At 42.0% G+C, this 19213-nt stretch overlaps 1 protein-coding gene across 6 annotated transcripts in view; it reads right to left on the bottom strand.

Annotated features, from left to right (window-relative positions):
• Nucleotides 1-19213, bottom strand: part of baiap2b (BAR/IMD domain containing adaptor protein 2b) — a 68680-nt gene that overhangs the window by 15999 nt on the left and 33468 nt on the right. For 4 of the 6 annotated variants that reach the window (XM_041962643.1, XM_041962646.1, XM_041962648.1 and 1 more), the window contains 3 exons: nucleotides 13719-13780; nucleotides 12513-12584; nucleotides 10495-10632 (listed from right to left, as the gene is read on the bottom strand). In XM_041962643.1, the coding sequence (XP_041818577.1) occupies nucleotides 10495-10632; nucleotides 12513-12584; nucleotides 13719-13780 (272 nt within the window). The remainder of the gene's footprint in view (nucleotides 1-10494; nucleotides 10633-12512; nucleotides 12585-13718; nucleotides 13781-19213) is intronic. The other 2 variants (XM_041962645.1, XM_041962649.1) reach the window with 1 other exon arrangement.

Genomic DNA, 19213 nt, shown 5'->3' with positions numbered 1-19213 from the left:
ACCAGTGGATCGAGTTTGAATTGAGGTGAAAGTCGCGTGTTTGTGGCTCAACAGCATTTAAACAGTAACGTCGCTTCCTGTAAATTCTGGCCTGATTGCTCTGGATAGTCTACACACCTGGAAGTACCACAAACAATACTCCATTATGAAAACTGGGCGAATCAACCCTTTAACAACTGAAGCTTTGAACGACTCGGGCAGATCATGGAATGTGCTGGATTAGACTAAATCCGGCACCGTACGTCACAGTCATGACATATAGCAAGCAGACAAATTGTTCTTGAAAATCAAATTGCCGTGGATTCGGAAAATGTCACAGCACATCAGACCTGAAAACCATGAATTAGAAGAAAAGAAGTCAGGCTCTGCCGACTGTCTAATTATATACGTGTCTGTTATGTGATAACGGTGACTGGTGTCTGCTTTTCCTGTACGCTAGCTGAATTAGAGCACTTGCCTTTCCAACCCTTTTGCTGTATCTGGCTTTTAAAAGCATTCACCCTCTGCTCCTTCAAGGATTCAGCCCACTGAGTCCACTTGGTGCTTTGTTTTCACGTAACGGTTGCCTCCTCTCCCCCAAACAAGTGGAACCGGAACCACTCGTTCAAATCTGGCGCAGCACTTTGACACGCACAAACCCAGCTTTTTCCTCAGGTAATTGTCATGTAACTGAAAGCATTTGAAGATTCCCACAGTGTTGAATAACGTGAAACAGCATTCTCCAAGTGCCAGACAGTGTCGAGCTCCAGTATGAGGTGCTAATGACCGTGGCGGAGTTGTTTGCTGAGAAAGTCAGCAGCCTACGCACAGTCAGAGACGACTGGCTGGTCGAACAAACACCAGTTCTGTTAAAGCTGAAGTCTCGATGCAAAAACAAAACGCTGGCGGCAAATCTGCCTTGAAATGAGGTATGTAACAACCCAACGCTGCGCTGCAATCATCACATGTTAGTCGCACCAGATGTGCTAATTAGATAATCAATTTAGCTAATTGATGCAGTCATTAGTAGATATTTCCACCTCCACAGGCTCACTGCAAAAAAATAGAATGGATTAAAAGAGCCAATCTGTATTTTTCTAACCACATGAATCAGAGATATTGTCAAGAACATTACACTGAGATAAAAATCAATAATTCAACACGGAGGCCAGTTTTACTGCTGCGCCCACAAACGTTTCTCATGACAACAAATCATTAAAAGCACAATTAAAACATATTAATATCATGGATTCTGTTTTTATTCAGGGTTAATCCTTCTTTTTAGTCAATCCATTTGGAGTAATGCAGATTCAAGTTGTCTGTTTTCAATCCATCCACTCATTTAAATTCAGATCACAGATTGTGTCTTTATCTTAAAACATTAAGTTAAAGCAAAAATCTGACCAGATACTGGACAAAGGGAACCTGTAATATGAGTATAATGAGCTACTGTTAGTGAACGTGCACAAAGACTCATGTACCATGGTGGACGGACATTAAAAGCTTCAGCGAAGCCGCTTGGTCATTGGACGGACATATAGCCATCCCACAGGAAGCATATTAAATGTGAACATGGTGCTGCACAGGCTCAGAGATCTAATTAGAAGATCATCTATGCATATAGATGTGGGGACACAAAAATATCACAGTTTTCAAGGAACGTATAATTTTGGTCTTATGTAATGTAATGCATAGAGAACAGCATTAACACAGCAGAGGGTGAGCCAGTTCTCTGAAGTGGCCCTGACCATATTATTCACTCGATAATAACCCCACAGCTTCGCTTCCTCTGATAAAAGAACACTTGCAGGAGTTAATAACAGACCATAATGGTGAGACAGAGATTCAGTGTGTTTTTCATCCAGATGACGAGAGGGTTCGTCAGAGGTTAATTCGTTAACCATCGGAATCAGAGCTAGTTGACCCGTTTTAATAAATCAGACACAATAAAGACAATAAAGGACAGTGTGTTGCTTTTAAATGCTTTCTATCCAAACTCCAGTCCTACAGCAAAAAAGGAAAAATACTATAAATAGTAAAATAAAAGTATAAATGGTTGCAGTGTTTGAGGCTACGGTTTTTTCGCTGCAGGTATCATTCCATCCAATTAGCTCTGGTTCTTGAGGCGGTTCCGTTCAGGATTCTTGGAACCTGGGTGCTAACTAACGAACCAGCTTTCACACGTTTTGAGCAAACAGTTTCGACTTTTGAGCGCATTGAAATCAAGGATGCATCGTCAAAGGAGGACTTTGCACAAGGCACAACAGAAGCAAACAACAGTCGAAAGATGGCGGATTGTATCAATGCAAATTTTTGTTCTGTTGTTCCAGATATTTGCTTTTACCCATCAATAAGCATCGACCAACTTTTAATTCTGAAGACTATTAGGTGAGAGAGGTGTGTAGTGGTTTCAGAGAGGTGGCATCCTGGTGCTAGTCCAGGACTGACAGGATGAAACCTACTTTCCATATAATGATTGTTTTACTCCTCCTCTACTTCCTGTGACGGTGTTCAATGGGGAAAATTAAAATCAGTGTCAGCACATTTAGAATATTTGAAAGTCAAAATAAGACAAATGAATTAGTGAATGACACCTGAATTATTTCATGTTATGACAAATCCCTTCTATCCGATGCTAAATTACTGAAAGCTGTGTTAATTTGCTCCTGTGTGGTATTAATGAGGAGGGTAAGTTCAACCATCTCATTATTAATCTATTTTCACAAGCGTGTTCTGACTCAGAGGTAAAAAAGGCTGAATCTTCAGCATATAAATTATATCACAGTATTGTATCTAAAGAGGAAAATGTGGACAACAATAACTTTTGTTGATAATGGTAGTTATTCTCTTTGATGATCATTAATTGCAAGTATTTATCTTATAATGTATCACTGTAATTTATCAGCTGAGACATGTTTCTGGGAAGAAAAATGTTTTTGTTTTTGGTTTTGAAGCATGATTTTGAGTATTTTTATCATCATTTTGTTTATAGCAAACAGTTTCTGTCACAACTAGGTTCCAGTGGAAAAATGATGTAGTGATGTGCCACACGGAGGAGCCACAGCGTCACCTCAAACCTCTAAAATCTGTCCTCTCTCACTCTCGAGTGCTTGACCCTTCGCGTTAAAATGCAACCGGAAGAGACATTAAAGGAAATCGTCTACACAAATACGAGAAAAAAAAACAATTTCTAAGAAGTGAACGAGGTCCTTCATGTGGGCGCACAATGGCTGAACATGCACTGATCACCCACAGCGAACATTAAGTGGTGACAAGCCAAAGTGGCAGCAGCAGAGGAAGATGAAGGCAAGTTATGAATCATAACAGCGGAGGTGGAGAGGCTTTCAGGTAGCCGACAAAAACACACAGCGAGCGACCACGTTGATCAGATTCAGACCCACATGCTGAGGTCAGGGCAACCGCGAGGGGGCTGTCAATCAGCAGAGAGATGGATGGGGGCGGGAAAAACTGCCAGAGGATTCGTGTTGTGCGCAAAATAAACAGAAAAACACAAAAGAGTCATTAGGTGGAAGTTAATAGGTGGTTTATGATGGGATTCCTGCGTGTGCTTTGTTTACCTGTCAAACCAGTTTGTTTGGAAATGATTCTGGTTTTATTTAGGAGTTTTTATTCATGTTATACATTCAATGTAGTTTATATTTAAGAGTCCAGACTTTTTTTTGGAGTTGTGGATGTATGAAACAGAAAAGAGAGACTGCAAACTGAAAATATTTGGCTTTTTCTTTCAATAAACGACTTTTAGATCAATTTTTGTCTATTTTCTGTCGAACAGTGAAATGTTTGTTTCAGCTGTAAACCTGTAGTTTGTCCGAGCTGATCACCCAACGTTTGTGGGTGGCTTGTGTTAATTTGATTAATGGGAGTCATGATTTAATCCTGATATGTCTTATATTTCTTGTAGAGGGGTGTTGCATTAAAACCTTTATTATATTATATTATTATTTCAGTTGATTTTGTGCTTATGTGGCATAAACCTAAATACATTTATCTTTAATCAAATTACCACAAACTATGTGCGTCTGCTGTGTGCCCTGTGCTTGATGGGTACTAAAAGGCCATAATTTACATACATAATATATACAGACGGTGTGAAGAGTGGGAGTCAATAGCAGTCTCGTACTGTATATATCCTGTAACCTGTGATAAATCCTGTCATGAATCCTGTGTCTTTCTCTTCCTTCTCTCTGACATTGTACGAGCCAGAAATCCATAAAGCCTATCTGACACGAAGTGTTTTAGTGCAACAAGCACCAGCACAGTTTCATAACAGATCCCTGGACGACGCCACCACTTTGATAAACATTACAGTACATTTATCCACACAGCTCAGCTCCTTCTGCATTATTTAAGTAGCTTTAATACATCAGGCCTGCTGTACGTGTGCACACATGTCGTGATACGGAGCCATAATTAGATTCCAGCTGGCCTTTCGTGCCACTGCCAATCAGCCGCTCCTCGCCTGAAGCTCCCGCTTCACACAAAATATAAACCTGGAGGAAAGCTGCTCCTGGTTTCTGCTGACACCGAGCACAATCAGCATATAAGACGCGTGATGGGAGGGCGAGCGTGTGCTCCAGTATTTATTGACTCATATTAAAGATGGCCCAAACCATTAGTGCAAAAACTGCAGGGCCTCTGATGAGACATGTCAAAACCTGGACTGAAACAGATTGATTAGTGATTACACTTCCTTCCTTTAAACGACCGGAGGGATATTAAGCACTGCGTGATGATATGCTCTTCTGTCACACACGCCTGGTGCAGAGCTAAAGGTCTACCAGCACCGCTCAGATGAAAAACTGGCAAACCTCTTCTCTTTATTTCACTGACATGAAGGAAAAGAAACAGCCAGCAGGCTAATAAAAATAACAGACAATCGCCTTAACTGGCTCTCAGGCCGCCTGTCAGCTTTAAAAGATGCATCTCAAGATGGAATTGATTGTGGTGCTTCTGGCCTGACGCCAGTCATCATTTCTACTTACGGCGAGCACCTTTCTGAGTCACCTCAGCTGCAGTCACATATCTCTCCGGACAGAAAGTTTGAAAGTGATTCACATGAAGAAGAGCTCCGGCTGTCAGGGGTCATCTGGAAACAACTTCAGGGATGGAGCTTTGGTCCAGACTGAAAGATCTCAGCAACCATAAAATGAAATGCCACCACATTTTGTGATATCCACGTTCTCCAGAGAATATATCCTATCGACTTCCATGACCTCCTGACTTCCTTTAGTGCCATCATGAGGTTCCCAATTGTTGCCCTGAGTGAATCATCTCAACATCATGATATTGGCCATAATTTTCAAATTAGCGATTGATCAAATGTCAGTATGCTAAATCGCTAAACTAAGATGAACATGGTAAATATCAAACTGGATTAACATCAGCATGTTCTGTAGTATTGTCATCATGAGCATGTTAGCATGTTGATGCTAGTATTAGCTCAAAGCACCACTTGCATGCGCAGTCATCTGTGTGTTTTTATGCTTGAAAGACAAACGACAGATCATGAATCACGGCCGAGCCGGGTGCAAGTTCACTTCCCATTTTCAGTAATTCGGTGCGGCTCATTTCTCTCCTCCAGCAGATCCTCATCACGCGTCTCTGCTCCTCATCTCATCCCTCGTGACTGTTCTCTTTGATACTCAAACGCACGCATCTCATGACGTGCTGCCGTCTCCTCTGATCTCATCCCATTAAAAATGTGTCAAAGCAGAAGAAAACAGGAAGTGTTCTCGTGTGTCACTCACACAAGGCAGGAAATTCCCACTTTCTCCTCCTTCGTCACAACTTTCCTCTCATGAGGACATGGGATGTTAATTATGTGTTTGATTGGCGTTACTACTCTGCACTCACATGTTGGGAATTAGAAAAAGGATGCAATCAGGTGCAATGTTGCTTCCCACTAAGAAATATCTGTTTCTTCACAGAGATGGTGAAACCTGCTGTAGAAACAGAGCCATCTTCTGCTGTAACAAGACAAAAGAAACAACAACAGAAGCACAAACGCAACGAAAACAGCTTCCTCCTGCTCAAACGCTCTCAATCCTGACGTAATGTCTCCTCTTCTACTACTACTTCACCTGACTTCTCAGTTCAAGTGCCGCAGGCGTGACTCATAATCAGGGCTGCAATGAGTGATTATTTTCTACATTGATTCATATGCATCGTGTCCTCATTACCAAATAATCGTTTAGTTCAGTGGAAAGGAGATGTCTCGATTGCTTGAGTGGCTTGTTTTTGTCCGACCGACAGTCCAAAAGCTAAAGTAATATTTTGCGTACGATTATATAAAACAGAGAATTTTTTTGACAGTTTGTCAATCTGACGGGCTTAAATTGGCGGTTACGAGCCTATTTCTGCTTGTCACCCCTCAATATGAGGCAATACCTCCAGGCTGTGTGTCAAGGAGCTATGAGCAGTGATTTGGAAGGATCAGAGTGATTCTAATGAAAAGGTAAAGGTTGGGAACCACTGGGTTAAACCATGAATTAACCATAAAGGTTAGGGATTAATATTCTGCTGATTGAGTAACTGAGCAGAACTCAACGTGACGTCTAATGTTGAAGTTTCTGCATGTGTTCTTATTACAGAAAAACAAATATTCTGAAGGACATGACTCAGCAGAAGTGGCATCATCTAAAGCCACGAATGAGCCCTTTTCCACCAATCACGCTTCACTAACAAAAAGTACCAGCAGATTTATCAGACTGCCTATTGTGCTCAGGCAGCAGTTCAGGTCTTTATGGTCCCTGAGGGACACCATTGGAAACAGGCGACTTCCCATCGCCGATGGTTTTAATATTAACATCAATCATGAGCAGGAGGAAAAAACGGTGATAACTTCAATCTGTGGTGTTTATTCTTGCTGCTCCAAACTGCTGCAGGAAGCTGTTGCATCACTTAATTAAAAGTTGGACAGTGGAGGCGTTTACTGGAGTTTACTGGCGTATACGGCCTCATTGTGTAGAAGATACATCCACAAGGGCAAGTTTCAGGCTTTTACACATATAAACTGTCCGCCATAAATGCCCGGACAAATAAATGCAGCATATTGTCTGTTCAAAAAGGCAAATCTGTCCTTTTATCTTTGGCTGTGAGCTTCCCAGTGCAGGCCGCTGGTGTCTCCTGTTCCTGCCAAGACGTGGTTCCCATGAGGGCCCATATGACGCACAGCAAGGATCTGGCTACCTAAACACGCTGTCAACACGTACACACACGCACACACACGCACACACACAAACTAGACAGAGTGCAAACCTTTGCTGTTCAATCCACGGAACATGTTATTATTATTTTTTTTTTAAATATCTGGAAAATTCATCCTTTGTTCCTTTTATTTTTTACTAGATTTCACTGAAATGTGTGAACAAGACTTTGAGCTATTGTGCAAACTCTTTTTTCTGCAGCTAATGAACACACACATGCACAAATGAACATTATTAACGTTAACAAATGCACATACCCTGCTATTCAACTGGGTGTTTAATTTTGGCCGTTCAGTTCATCTGAAGAGACGAAACAACAGGAGCAGGGGTAGAGGTCTGGTATCTCAGCTGAGACTGGCTCTTTCACACCAGATCAGCCATTAAAGCCCAGAGGAGCTGCAGGACTGTGCAGCTGAATGTTCCTGTGCTGTTGTTCCTCAGAGCTCCATGTATTGATTTTTGTAACAACCGGCCCAGCCGCCCCTTTCACGCTCCGGCAGCCGTCCATCGAAGCAACACTAACAATTACACAATAATTACCTCCCCTGCTGCTCCTACAGAGTGGCGTAGGCCGCCTGCCCCAGCCTCTGGAAGCGCCGCACAATTAGCCCTTAACCTCTGACACCGTGTTTTCTCTGCACTGCCATGATGAGTTAAAGCCAAACAGCGTCTGCTACAAGATTTGGACAAACATATTTATTTCCGGAAAAAAATGGGACATCAGCTCATTCACTAGAAGTTTGTGCAGAAATTTCAATTTTAACAGATTCCTAACCCATAACCGATCGGCTGGGATCTGATCGGGCTATAGGCTCATAAATTCATTAGAACCGCTCTGATCCGTGAAAGATCTCTTGACCGTTAAATTACATTTCCTCTCAATATGACCCTGGACTAGCTGTCTAAGATGCAAACCATGTAACTGCTTCGTCCGTGGTTCGAAACGGATCAGAGACCCCGTCACACACTCCTCAACTTCACTGTCAAATGAAGCCACGATGCCTTAAAAAAAAAAAAACAAGCTATTGCACACTGTTATTTTGCACAACTGCACTACTGTGCACATATTTAACTCCTTGAATGTTTATCCTGTATTACAGATGTTTATCCTGTATAGCCAGATGTTCAGATGTGTATCCTGAATAGCCAGATGTTCAGATGTTTATCCTGGATAGCCTAGTTCTTTATTTTTATTTCACTATTTTTTCTTATATTATTATTTTGTATTGTATTTTTACCTCTTACTTGTAAGTTGTTCATTACTTGAAAGTAGTTCCTGTTCTTATTTTGCATGCCCTTGTGTGTCCACCTTTTGAGCTGCTGGAACTGCAAATTTCTCCTTGGAGATGAATAAAGTATCTATCTATCTATCTATCTATCTATCTATCTATCTATCTATCTATCTATCTATCTATCTAAAAACTAAAAACATGAATCCAGGTGTATCCACAGACAGAAAATCAAGTGATTTTACAAGGCTTGGACAGAAGGGACCTTCTGTTCCTGTTGGCTGCTGTCACCCTTTCAACAACAGCTGATGTGATAAAATAATGAACTGCGGTTTCCTTCTGGATTTCCAGGTGTCAAAGAGAATCTACTGTGTCCCCATATGATGTCTGCTGAAAAGCCACAGTGGAGCTGCAGCCCGAGAGGTGAGCTGAGACCGTTTTCCGCTGTGTACAACGCCGTGCAGACGGGCTGCCAGTGGATGGAGCCCCATATTCCCCCAACCTTTGTGAGTTTAATTATTCGCATCACATCTGACAGCTTAAGTGCTGACAAGGCAGAAATATAACAACAGAAGTCCATCAGCCATAGAAGATAGCCAAGGTATTCCTCCTGCTGCGTGTGTGTGTGTGTGTGTGTGTGTGTGTGTACATACTTAATATTTAGTTACATTTTTTCTTTGTCCTTTCTGACTGGGAAAAATGAAAAATAATGTTTTTTATTAAACAAATCAAAGCTCAGATTAAAGCTCGTTACTGTCACCTTATTAGTGACCACACACAGACGGAAGATAAACACACGTAACACGCAGCATAAAGATTTCGACACACTCCCTCTCGTCTCCCCCGGCTCTCTCTCAGCCTCCCACCGAGCAGCGCAGCGGCTGATTGGACAGACAGCACATCGCAGCAGCTAACAGCAGCATCCCCTGTGCAGGTTGCATAAGAGGGCACGCCCACCATGTGTCACCACAACACCTACAGACAGGGCAAAGAGACTCACACCGTCTCCTCACACCTCCACTCAAGCAGTTACCTGAACATGAGGGAAATCAGCCCCTCCACCTGCCCTAGATACCATAAACAAATGTTATGTAATACTGAGGAAAAGCAGCAGCTAATGAAAAGGCAGCAAATAGTTAAAGTTAAAGGAGAACTTTGGCTGTGGTTCATCCAAGTTTCACATGATTTAACTGTAATTTGTTAAAATATTTCTTTATATTACACGCTTTAGAATCCATCTCTCACTGGTTTCAAGGCTAAAACCACACGACCATATGATTTATTTGTGAACACGCCATTAATTTAATTGTGATTAAACTTCGCAAGCACTAAGGGGCACAGACTGAAAAACTTCTTTGAAAAGTTGTTCTTTACGCTTCTCTACAAATCTTGCTGTATTTTCCAAAAAGGAAAATCCTCAAATGTTTGACACAGTGGGTTCAAGTCGTAACCTTCGCTATCTCCATTTCTCTCGCTGCGAAGAGCCTTTCAGACCGGCACCCAAACTGCGTGTGCCCGGTCGGGGGTCCCATCCCATTCAGCTCAGCATGTCCTATCCCATCAGCACCGGCAGCAGTCGTGGATTACCGGGTGCACTCAAGCTCAAATCCCATCAGGGGGAGGGAAAAGCATCTAACAGCCAGCTCGTAGAGTGTGTGGCACTCTGAAGAGTCAGCATGAGTTCACTAAAAAGTCTGCGTCGCTAATTCTAATTCTGACTTTGCTGAAATAAATTATGAGGAACTGTTTTCTCCAGAGGTTGACTGGCAGGTTGTCTGCACCACAAACTGATCTGAAGCCAGTGGGATGTTTTCTTGGCACTGGCTATTGTAACCATGTTGTCATGCATTTATACTCTGGTCGTCCAGCTGGCAGTGAGGATCCTCTGTCAGCCACGGAGCTAAGACATCTGTCTTATTCCTCATTGATACACAGAAAAAGCTTCAGTCAACCAAGGAAGCACCAAGTTTGCACCATTCAAAACATCCGACACTTCCGCCTCCTGCGCACATCTGAAGACATGCTTAGTTTCACGAACACACACACACACACACACTGACCTGCATCTCCTTGTCTCCATATTTGGAGGGGTGCTTGCTGCCCTGGCTCTTCCTGCGCAGTTTCTTCAGCTCTGCCTGGCACTTCTCCAAACTCTCCCCTTTGCTCTTGTGCTCCATCTGGTACTTCTTCAGCGCCGCCTGAGGGGGCAGCACAAAGTCAGCAGGGCAGTGCTGTCATGTTTCAGCATCCACAGATGATATTTTACTGACACACACGCATTTCAAACTGCCCTCAGCTTTTGTTTTACTGCCTGACTGGTGCAGAACGGAGACTGGAGAATTCAAGGATCATGATGTATTTGGTTATTTCTCCTCCTACTTTTCAGCTGTTTTTTCTTGATTCTGTCCACGAACAGCTACGTTTGCTCTGAAGACATGACCTAAAATCTCTGAATTTGGTTTATTGCCCTCAAAGTTTGATATTTTGTGATATATTGTGCTAGTGGAGCCATTCGGTAGCATACTGCCCAAAATGTGTTATAATATCAAAATTTACTGCAACCCAGACCCAAAAACATAGGGTTTACACTATCCAGGTTTAAACAGATCCATTTTCTATTTCTGCTTTTTCAGTGCATGGTCACAGGGGCTGGAGATTCCCAGCATGCACTGGACGAGAGGCAGGGTACACCCTGGATGCGTCGCCAGGCTACCACAGGACTAGTGTGTGTGCAGCCTGTGTATGCTCTATAAAGAGCATGTGGCAAACACAACTTAACGGAATATGCAAATCAAACTTAAACACGAGGTCATTAAGTGGCTGATTTACATTTGAATACATCAGAATGTTTGACAGTAATGATCAGAATGACATTGATCCAAGAGCCGTGCAAACACGCTCACACAGCCCGTCTCAAATGATGAAATGTTTGTGGGAGGCAGCCCAAGCTACTGGTTATCATAAATGACTTTTTTTCTCTTTTATTTATTTTTCATTTTTTTTGCAAAACAACTCATTTTCACAGAATGAGTCATAATTCACAGGGCAGAGTGGGAAGTAATTTATGTAACTTGCTGCAGTGGTTTGGATGAAAGCCGGTGGGAAATTAACGAGAGAGCGTGCGTTTTGTCTCTGGCCAATGATTTTATGAGAACACGGTTCATATTTTATTCCCCATAAGTTTTGCTCTCTGGAGAGACCTAAGTGACGTGGAGCAGAGTTAAAAGTGGTGTCTCATTTAAGCACACAGTGGGTCAGGTACACTGTTATATAATGAATCTGAGTATGATTATATATGATAATGAGTGGTGCTTTAAACACAGGCCGTTCAATGAATAGTTTAAGAAAACATTCAATCATTTCCAGCTTCACGTCGTATAAAGTGGAACATTTATGAGAAAACTTGATGATGCAATAAAAGACATGAACATATGATAGAAGACTGAAGTCCAGCCCCAGTTCAAGTCATCATTCAAAATCATTCTGTCTGAGTTTTCTGTCAATATTGTGAGGTACATGGTGCATCTAAGACACAATAGAGTGAACATAAGAGAAAAAAAAAACACATGGTCAAAGTTAACAATTATTTTGTTCATATTCACATTTAGGCTCACCACACAGCTGTTTAATCATTTCAGCATTCTTAAAGCTAAAACATTAAGTTTGTGCCTCTAGAGGGCAGAAAGACTCCACAACAACCTGACAGACACACAGCTCTGTCACACTAACACCTCATGAAAGGTATCATCTCTAACATGTTAGAAAATAATTGTCTATTCATCCTTTCAGCTCTGTTTCGGTCTCAACAAACTGATGTTTCCCCCGTTGTACCTGCCAGTCTCTTAACTGTCTGCTGTAAGGTGCTGGGCAAGCTGTATGTGGTTATCAGAGGCTGTGTGCTGAGAACGGCTGCTTGCTGCTGCTATAAATTGAGACGATGTGAGTGCTGAGGCTGAACCAAACCGTACACGTGCCGTAAAACTGAAACAATGAGCTAAAAGCAGCAGAGTTGGGTGATAGTTCTGTGACTGTGCACAGGCTCATGAAACAGTATGCAAGTGTAAGAAGGGAATCTCACGTTCAGGTAGCGAGCATCCAGCTCGACCTTCTTCTCCAGCTCTGTGAGCAGCTCGTTGTGGAAAGACTTCAGCTGTGAGACGCACACAAAAACAAAAACAACGCAACAAACACAAAATTAACTAAACCTCAAGTACTTTCATGCACAACCACAGTGGATTCTTTTCAAAAAGGAATGTAACGCTGCAGCGTTGTGGTGCAAGAACGACTTGAAGGGATGTATTTGTGTTGCCATCGGAAATGTCACACCCAAAGGATTAGGGAGGGATGTCTGGTATGTAAATGCATGCCTAAGTGAATCTGCTCTCTGTGCATGTATAGCATGTATGCCTCTCGCTTTCTGTCCCTCTCTCTCTCTGTTTCTATGTGCGAGCAAAGTTCAGAATCAGTGGTGAAATATCAGCAGACTTGATATATTTAATACTCCTGACATGTACTAGACCTGCAGAACTTAGTGGCCTCGCACCATCTTTGTTTCTCTTATCGTCCATGTTGGGAGACAAAACATTTTCTTGAACTACTATCAGCAGGATACTTGCTGAAAAAGCAGGAGCTCCACATAATTTAGATTGCGAGGAACATTGAGTTCATTCCTTAGAAATGTAGACAAAGCTGTTTCTGGGTCTCAGTGAAGAGAACTGTGTGATAAAAGTTTGAAAACACTTCGCTTCACGTCATTATTGCATTCATTCTCAATCTCTCTGATAAAAGATAAGCATCAGTGCCTAAATTGTAATGTGTACTGTTGTGTAAAAAACATCGTCGTCTTAGATCTTTGACATCCATTACCCCAAAGGATGAGATGACATAATGGGTATTTTAAACTGTACAAATCACTTTGCATGAAGATGAAAGCTGGACTGCTCCTCACTTCTTCTTGGTTGACTGAGTGTTTCCAGCTAATGTTGCCAAATTTGGCCAGTTGGAAGATTTAAATAAAGACCTTTTTAGGAACTGAACTGAACTGTAATGGCTGTAATATATCAGAGGATCAGTAAACAGACCATACTTAGGTGAAGCTGCTGCCTTCAGTAACACTAGAAGCTACAAACACAGTGGAGAGTGTGTGTTGCAGAGTATTACGTATTAAAATATATATTGTGATGTGGAGACTCCAAACCAACTGGCCCACAATCTGTTTGGTTCCCAACTCGTGGCTTAAGAAGTGCTGATTTTAGCAACACCACCACCATCACCACATGCTCACCATCTCCTCAAGCTGGATCTGGATCTGTCTGTGCACTTCAGCCATCTGAAAGAGCACCTCCCCTGCAGAGAGACGACAAAGAAAAGAAAGACAATAAACAAAAAGAGGGAGGGGAGGGGGAGAGAGAAAAGAGAGAGCGATATTAAATCTTTCCGATGTCTGCGAGAGCTACATTCATCGTGCAAAAAAAGACCATGCAGCCACACAGAACAGATGAGAGACAGGTGTATGGTGTCGAGGGAGGAGGAGGAGGCGATGGACAAGATGAAACATCCGTCATGATACTGACAAAGCGGACGAAACCCAGAACGGTGACAGAAATCAAAAGAACGGTACAGAAATATGCAGCACAGACAGAATGAATGAAAAATCAAAAGAGTTAATCAAGAAATCTACTGAATGTTTTAAATAGTGAAACCGAGGGTTTTCCATTTTACCAAGAGCTTACAACACTACCGCTAATAAACACACAGGAACAGAATGAAGAAAGGAAATCTTTAGAAAACCAGTATTTAATCTTTGCACTAAGACATGTGCTGTATTACAACAGAACAGGGGGAAAACATCAAAAAGCAGAACCCAGAAAGAAGTCAAACGCTAAAGAAATCAAGAAAAAACACAAAAGATAAGTAAAGGATGATTCATGCAGCCAGGGAGGTGCGTGTTGTTTTAAGATACCTACATGCTGCCTCTTCTGAATATGCAATGCATTGTAAAAAAAGGAACAAAAAGATCTAGTTTGAGCAAAGAACAGAGGGATAGAGACCTGGAGAGACAGTGACAGATCAAACTACCCCAAGAAAAATGAGACACGTGACAGGTTTTCACACAGAAAAACACTCAGACAGGCAGTTAATCAGGCCCTGCAACGGTTTACACACCATCTACAGGAAGTGCTGAACCATCAATGACAGCCCAGACAGATACTGGATTTTTAGGGTCGTGCTGATATTTGAAAGCACAAACATCCAATATTCACATCAGCAATACCAGACATCTTTGATTTGTTTTTATGTAAATAAACCTAAAAAAAATCGTTTTAAGATCATTTAGAAACAGTATAACATTATTTAAACTGTCCACCAGAGAGCACTACCAAACACTGCATTTATGTCTGGCAAACTGGTCGATTTGTCAATAGAAATAAATATAATAATATATATAATAATAAATAATATCAAATATTCTCAAAAAATCCAGTATCAGTCGTGCTCCAGTGCTGAGATACTTCAGAGTAAATACAAGTAATATAATATACTATTATCATAACTGTATGAAGGAATTAATACATTATTATAATTACATAAAAAACACAAATGAGACTTATATTTTAAACATTTGATTTAAGAAAATAATGGTCAATTATACATAACAATGCCTCTTCTAAAAACAGACTACATGTGCTGAAGTTTCTTATACCAACGTATGGGACAATACTGATACTGTGTATCTGTGGTAAGATAGCATCAGGACATAGTACTGATCAGTACATCAGCCAGGCTCCACTACCTACAGTATCTGGATCCTGAAAATGGCCACAGTAAAATATCCCACAGCTGCAGCAGCACCACGATGCACCGAGAGCCACTTTATTACAAATGAGCCCACTAATATGCATCAACGATGCTCATCTGCCTCCCGCGTAATGAATTCTGACATGAGATAATGTATGTGGCTCTGACATGAAGGAGCGCTGGGCGAGGTGTGGGTGGGTGGCGGCGGACCTGTGGACCGTCAGAGGGGACGCCGCGAGAGGGGGGCTGTCTAAACAGGATTAATGGCTTTAATGGAAGTGCTGTGGTCATGCAGAGGAGAATCAGTTGGAGAAGAAGGGGTTTAGGAAAGGTTGGAGCAGGAGGTGGAGGGCAGAAGTGGAAAGGATGTGAGTGGATATTTACTGAGGTACTGGTGCTGCTGCTTTCAGTATTTCTACATCAAGTTTAAGGTGGGAAAAAGTGCTTTTTCCTTCACTACCAGACTGGTATTTAAAAAAAAAACGTCCTTCCTTGTGTGCTTCATTCTGCCCTTTCCTCTTTTCCTACATCTTTCCTATAGTTTCCATCATTGCAATCTTACTCTTCTTCACTATCAGTGCTCTTTTAGTTTTCATATATTTTAAGTTCAAGATTTGGAACACTTCTTCCATCACTGTTGTGTGCGATCATCCTGAATGTCCATCAGCTTTTGACTGAAACAGATGTCACACATACATATAGAGGTAAAGTGGGCAGAAAACGGTTTTTGACCCCTGCATGCACAACACAAAGAAGAGTCTAATACAATGCTCTCGTCTCCAACACACCATCCCACTTTATAGCCACCCATCTGAAAATGCACTGACAGCTATAACACTGTCGAAGTGTTTAGACTGCCGCAGGACAGGGTATTAGGAGCAGCGAGGCAGATAAATGCACTGGCGTGTACTTTCAAACTCTCCTTTGATTCTTGGAGGGCGCCCAACACACACTCCATCCCATCCATTAATAAACAGCCACCGGCCATTGACAGGCTACTGCAACTGGGCCGGACTTGAGCACCTCTATCACACACACATGCACGAGCACACACATTGATCTCAGCCTGAGGGGTATCAGGAAACTGCACTCGATAAAAACACACTGAACAGAGGATGGAAGTCATAGGAAATTAGCCTACAGGAAGATTATCAGGGTGCTGGGGTTGTTCTACATAACTGCCTTTCATTCATGTTCATTCATTACTGCTATTTTTTTTTTTTTAATATCTTTGAATATTTCTTACAAACTTACAAACTATATCCAAATACCATTAAAATTTTGATTGGTGCAATGTTCTAAATGTGACAATACAATTTCTACTGATAAAATATGGAAACACAACATGAAAGAAGACACATTCAGACTTTTCAAAGTCCTGCATAACACAACACTATCAATGAACTAACTGATGAGTGGAAATGTGATTTTAAGTAGAGTTACATTTTTTTTCTGCAAGGCTAACATTATCATGGATTATCATGGAAACTATGTCATAATGCATTTTGTTAAGTTGATAAAACAGCATATAAACGTCAGAAACAGTATTTCGTTTTTTGGGGGGTTGAACCTTCATTGTGTCCCCCTACTTCTGAAACCAAACCCACACACACAGTAATAACCTTACACTGTTTCTACAGATCAGTTACAGTACAGAGAGGGACTCCTGCTCTGCCAATATGAAGCCGTTCAGCTGGGAATGAAACTAACTACACTTCACATCACATCATGCCTGCATCCATAAAATGGAGCCTTGGTCATTATTTCTGGCTTTTATAATAGATGTGTTAATCTATAGATTAACACATCTATTGTGTTGTCCCTTGTTCTCCTCCGGCAGGTTAGTGTTGAGCTGCACAGCAGCAGTGCGAGAGCTTCAGTGTCTCTTCACTTCGTGCTTCAGTAAAGCAGATGGTCAATCAGAGGTCACGCTACTGCCAGCTGCTGCCATAAAAACATACATTTTTCAAGGATAATTCTAGTGATCAAGCCATGATTTCTATCAGATCTGAGAACAATATTCAAGAAGGTAACTTCTGTGCACATAGCGGTGTTGCCGATGTTGCAGAGTTCCCAGATTTCAGCAGTCAGCCTGCAGCACACTGGCCAAAACTACAAAGATCACATTCAAGTTGCTACGAAGCAGAATTATCCTTTAAAATCCATCATTCTATAAGAGGAACTGCTGCAACCAGCCAACAGGTGTCTGAGTGTCCTGAATACATGACTTTGTCACCACCTGGAAGATCCCCAAATTTCTGGATGTTCTTGTTTCGTTGCAGCCATCTAATCCAAAAACCTCTCCACCTTGCATTGTGAAATACTGGACTTCTACCGGCCAGAACTAAGCTGCTTACTGATAATCAGAGCAGATCACAACAACTGAGGCTTAGAGGTGGGTAACGCACACTGCAGTCCACACCCAGCGTGCACGGGCCCGGATCAATGAAAGAATACACAAATGCTGCTTCTGTCTATGAAAGACTGGCAATTCGATAGTGAAGAATCCCTGAAACTGCAAGCTGGACTTTCTGCTAGTCTGACATTCACTGGGCCTCTTGCCATTTCACGCCAGCGGCTACGAAGGGAAACCAAAGGCAGGATTTTCATTGAGTGCATGACCGTTTCAGCTGGCAACTAGCAAAACATCCGACCCAATTTAGCAAAAAAAAAAAAAAAAGGCATGTTATTGTTTGTCTAATACTCTCAAGATCCAGTGTTAAGTCGAAGATTCAGAGGTTTGCAACACACGTGGAGAGAAATTAGGAACGCACCTAAAAACAGCTTCCAAAATACAGCTCACAGAATTAAACTGGAGAATTATGGCTCAACCCCCAGGGAATCAAACTGGGGTAAAGTTCATTCTGGAAAAAAAAACCTGCAGCTCACAATCCTCTGAACACCCTGTCAAACGGCAAGCAGTTAGTGTATACGTGTGTGCAGTATGTGTGTGTTGAGCAGCTGTGACTGCAGGGCGAGAACAGGCCCATCACTCAGTGTGGCTAACCCAAGGGCAGCGCTCACATCTGGGTTTATTACCCCGGCTACTTTCCATGTGACTCCTGGGCACAACAGAGGGTGAGAGAGAGAGCGAACCAGAGTTAATGGCCATACGGAGGAAGGTGTTTTATGTAGTGTGCATCTCTGCAGGGACTGTATTATGGGAGCCTGAAAGCAAACACAAGCAACTCTAATCCCCAGAAAGCTGCAGTGGAGGCAGTACAAGGTGCTGCAGGGAGATTTGTCCTCCTGAAAGCCGCATGATTGACACCCTCATTGTTGTGCTCTTCTGGGTATTTAATTTCTCTAAACACGGGCTGCATCCATGTACGCACACACAAGGACACATGCACACGTTTCCACGACTGCAAATGTAATTTACATTTTAAGCAACTGCTTAACTAGGGAGTGACTTCGCAATGGCAAGTTTTGTTGCAGTTACATGACCAATTTATCAACATTTGGTGCATCTGCAGTCCAGTGTGAGAGAAAATAATCTGTAATCCTGCAGTGTCCTGGCAGTAATGCAGAGGCTCAAGTGTTTAAACTAACCATGCTGTCATGTTCCTATTTATTAATTACAATAATCGTATGAATCCTCGCGTGTCATGTCATAACTGGGCTGCTTGACATCTTTACTTCTGCAGTGTATAGAAAAGAAAAATGAATCGTTTTAAAAAGGAATCTGGCTACAGAAGATCGATAGGAATGACTTGCTATACATAATCATTACAGGGTGGCAGATGGGGTGCAAAATGGAGACTGATAATCTGAGACAAGCTGGAAGCGTGGGATGGAGAGAATGGAGGGAGGGGTGGAGGGCTAAAATCTGATAGCTTTTTGTCTTTCACCAAACGCATGTGGACCTCAGCTGGTCAATATGATCCCTGGCATTTCCTCTAACTCCTCATTTCTGGCCTCTTAATTGGGTCCCACAGTGAGAAAACAGCAAGCAACGATTTTATTAACTGTTTTCTTGAA

This window comes from Chelmon rostratus, chromosome 21 (genome assembly GCF_017976325.1).
Source record: "Chelmon rostratus isolate fCheRos1 chromosome 21, fCheRos1.pri, whole genome shotgun sequence".
Taxonomy (NCBI): Eukaryota; Metazoa; Chordata; class Actinopteri; order Chaetodontiformes; family Chaetodontidae; genus Chelmon; species Chelmon rostratus.
Note: the sequence above shows the minus strand (reverse complement) of the source record. Positions and strands in the feature narration are given on the sequence as shown.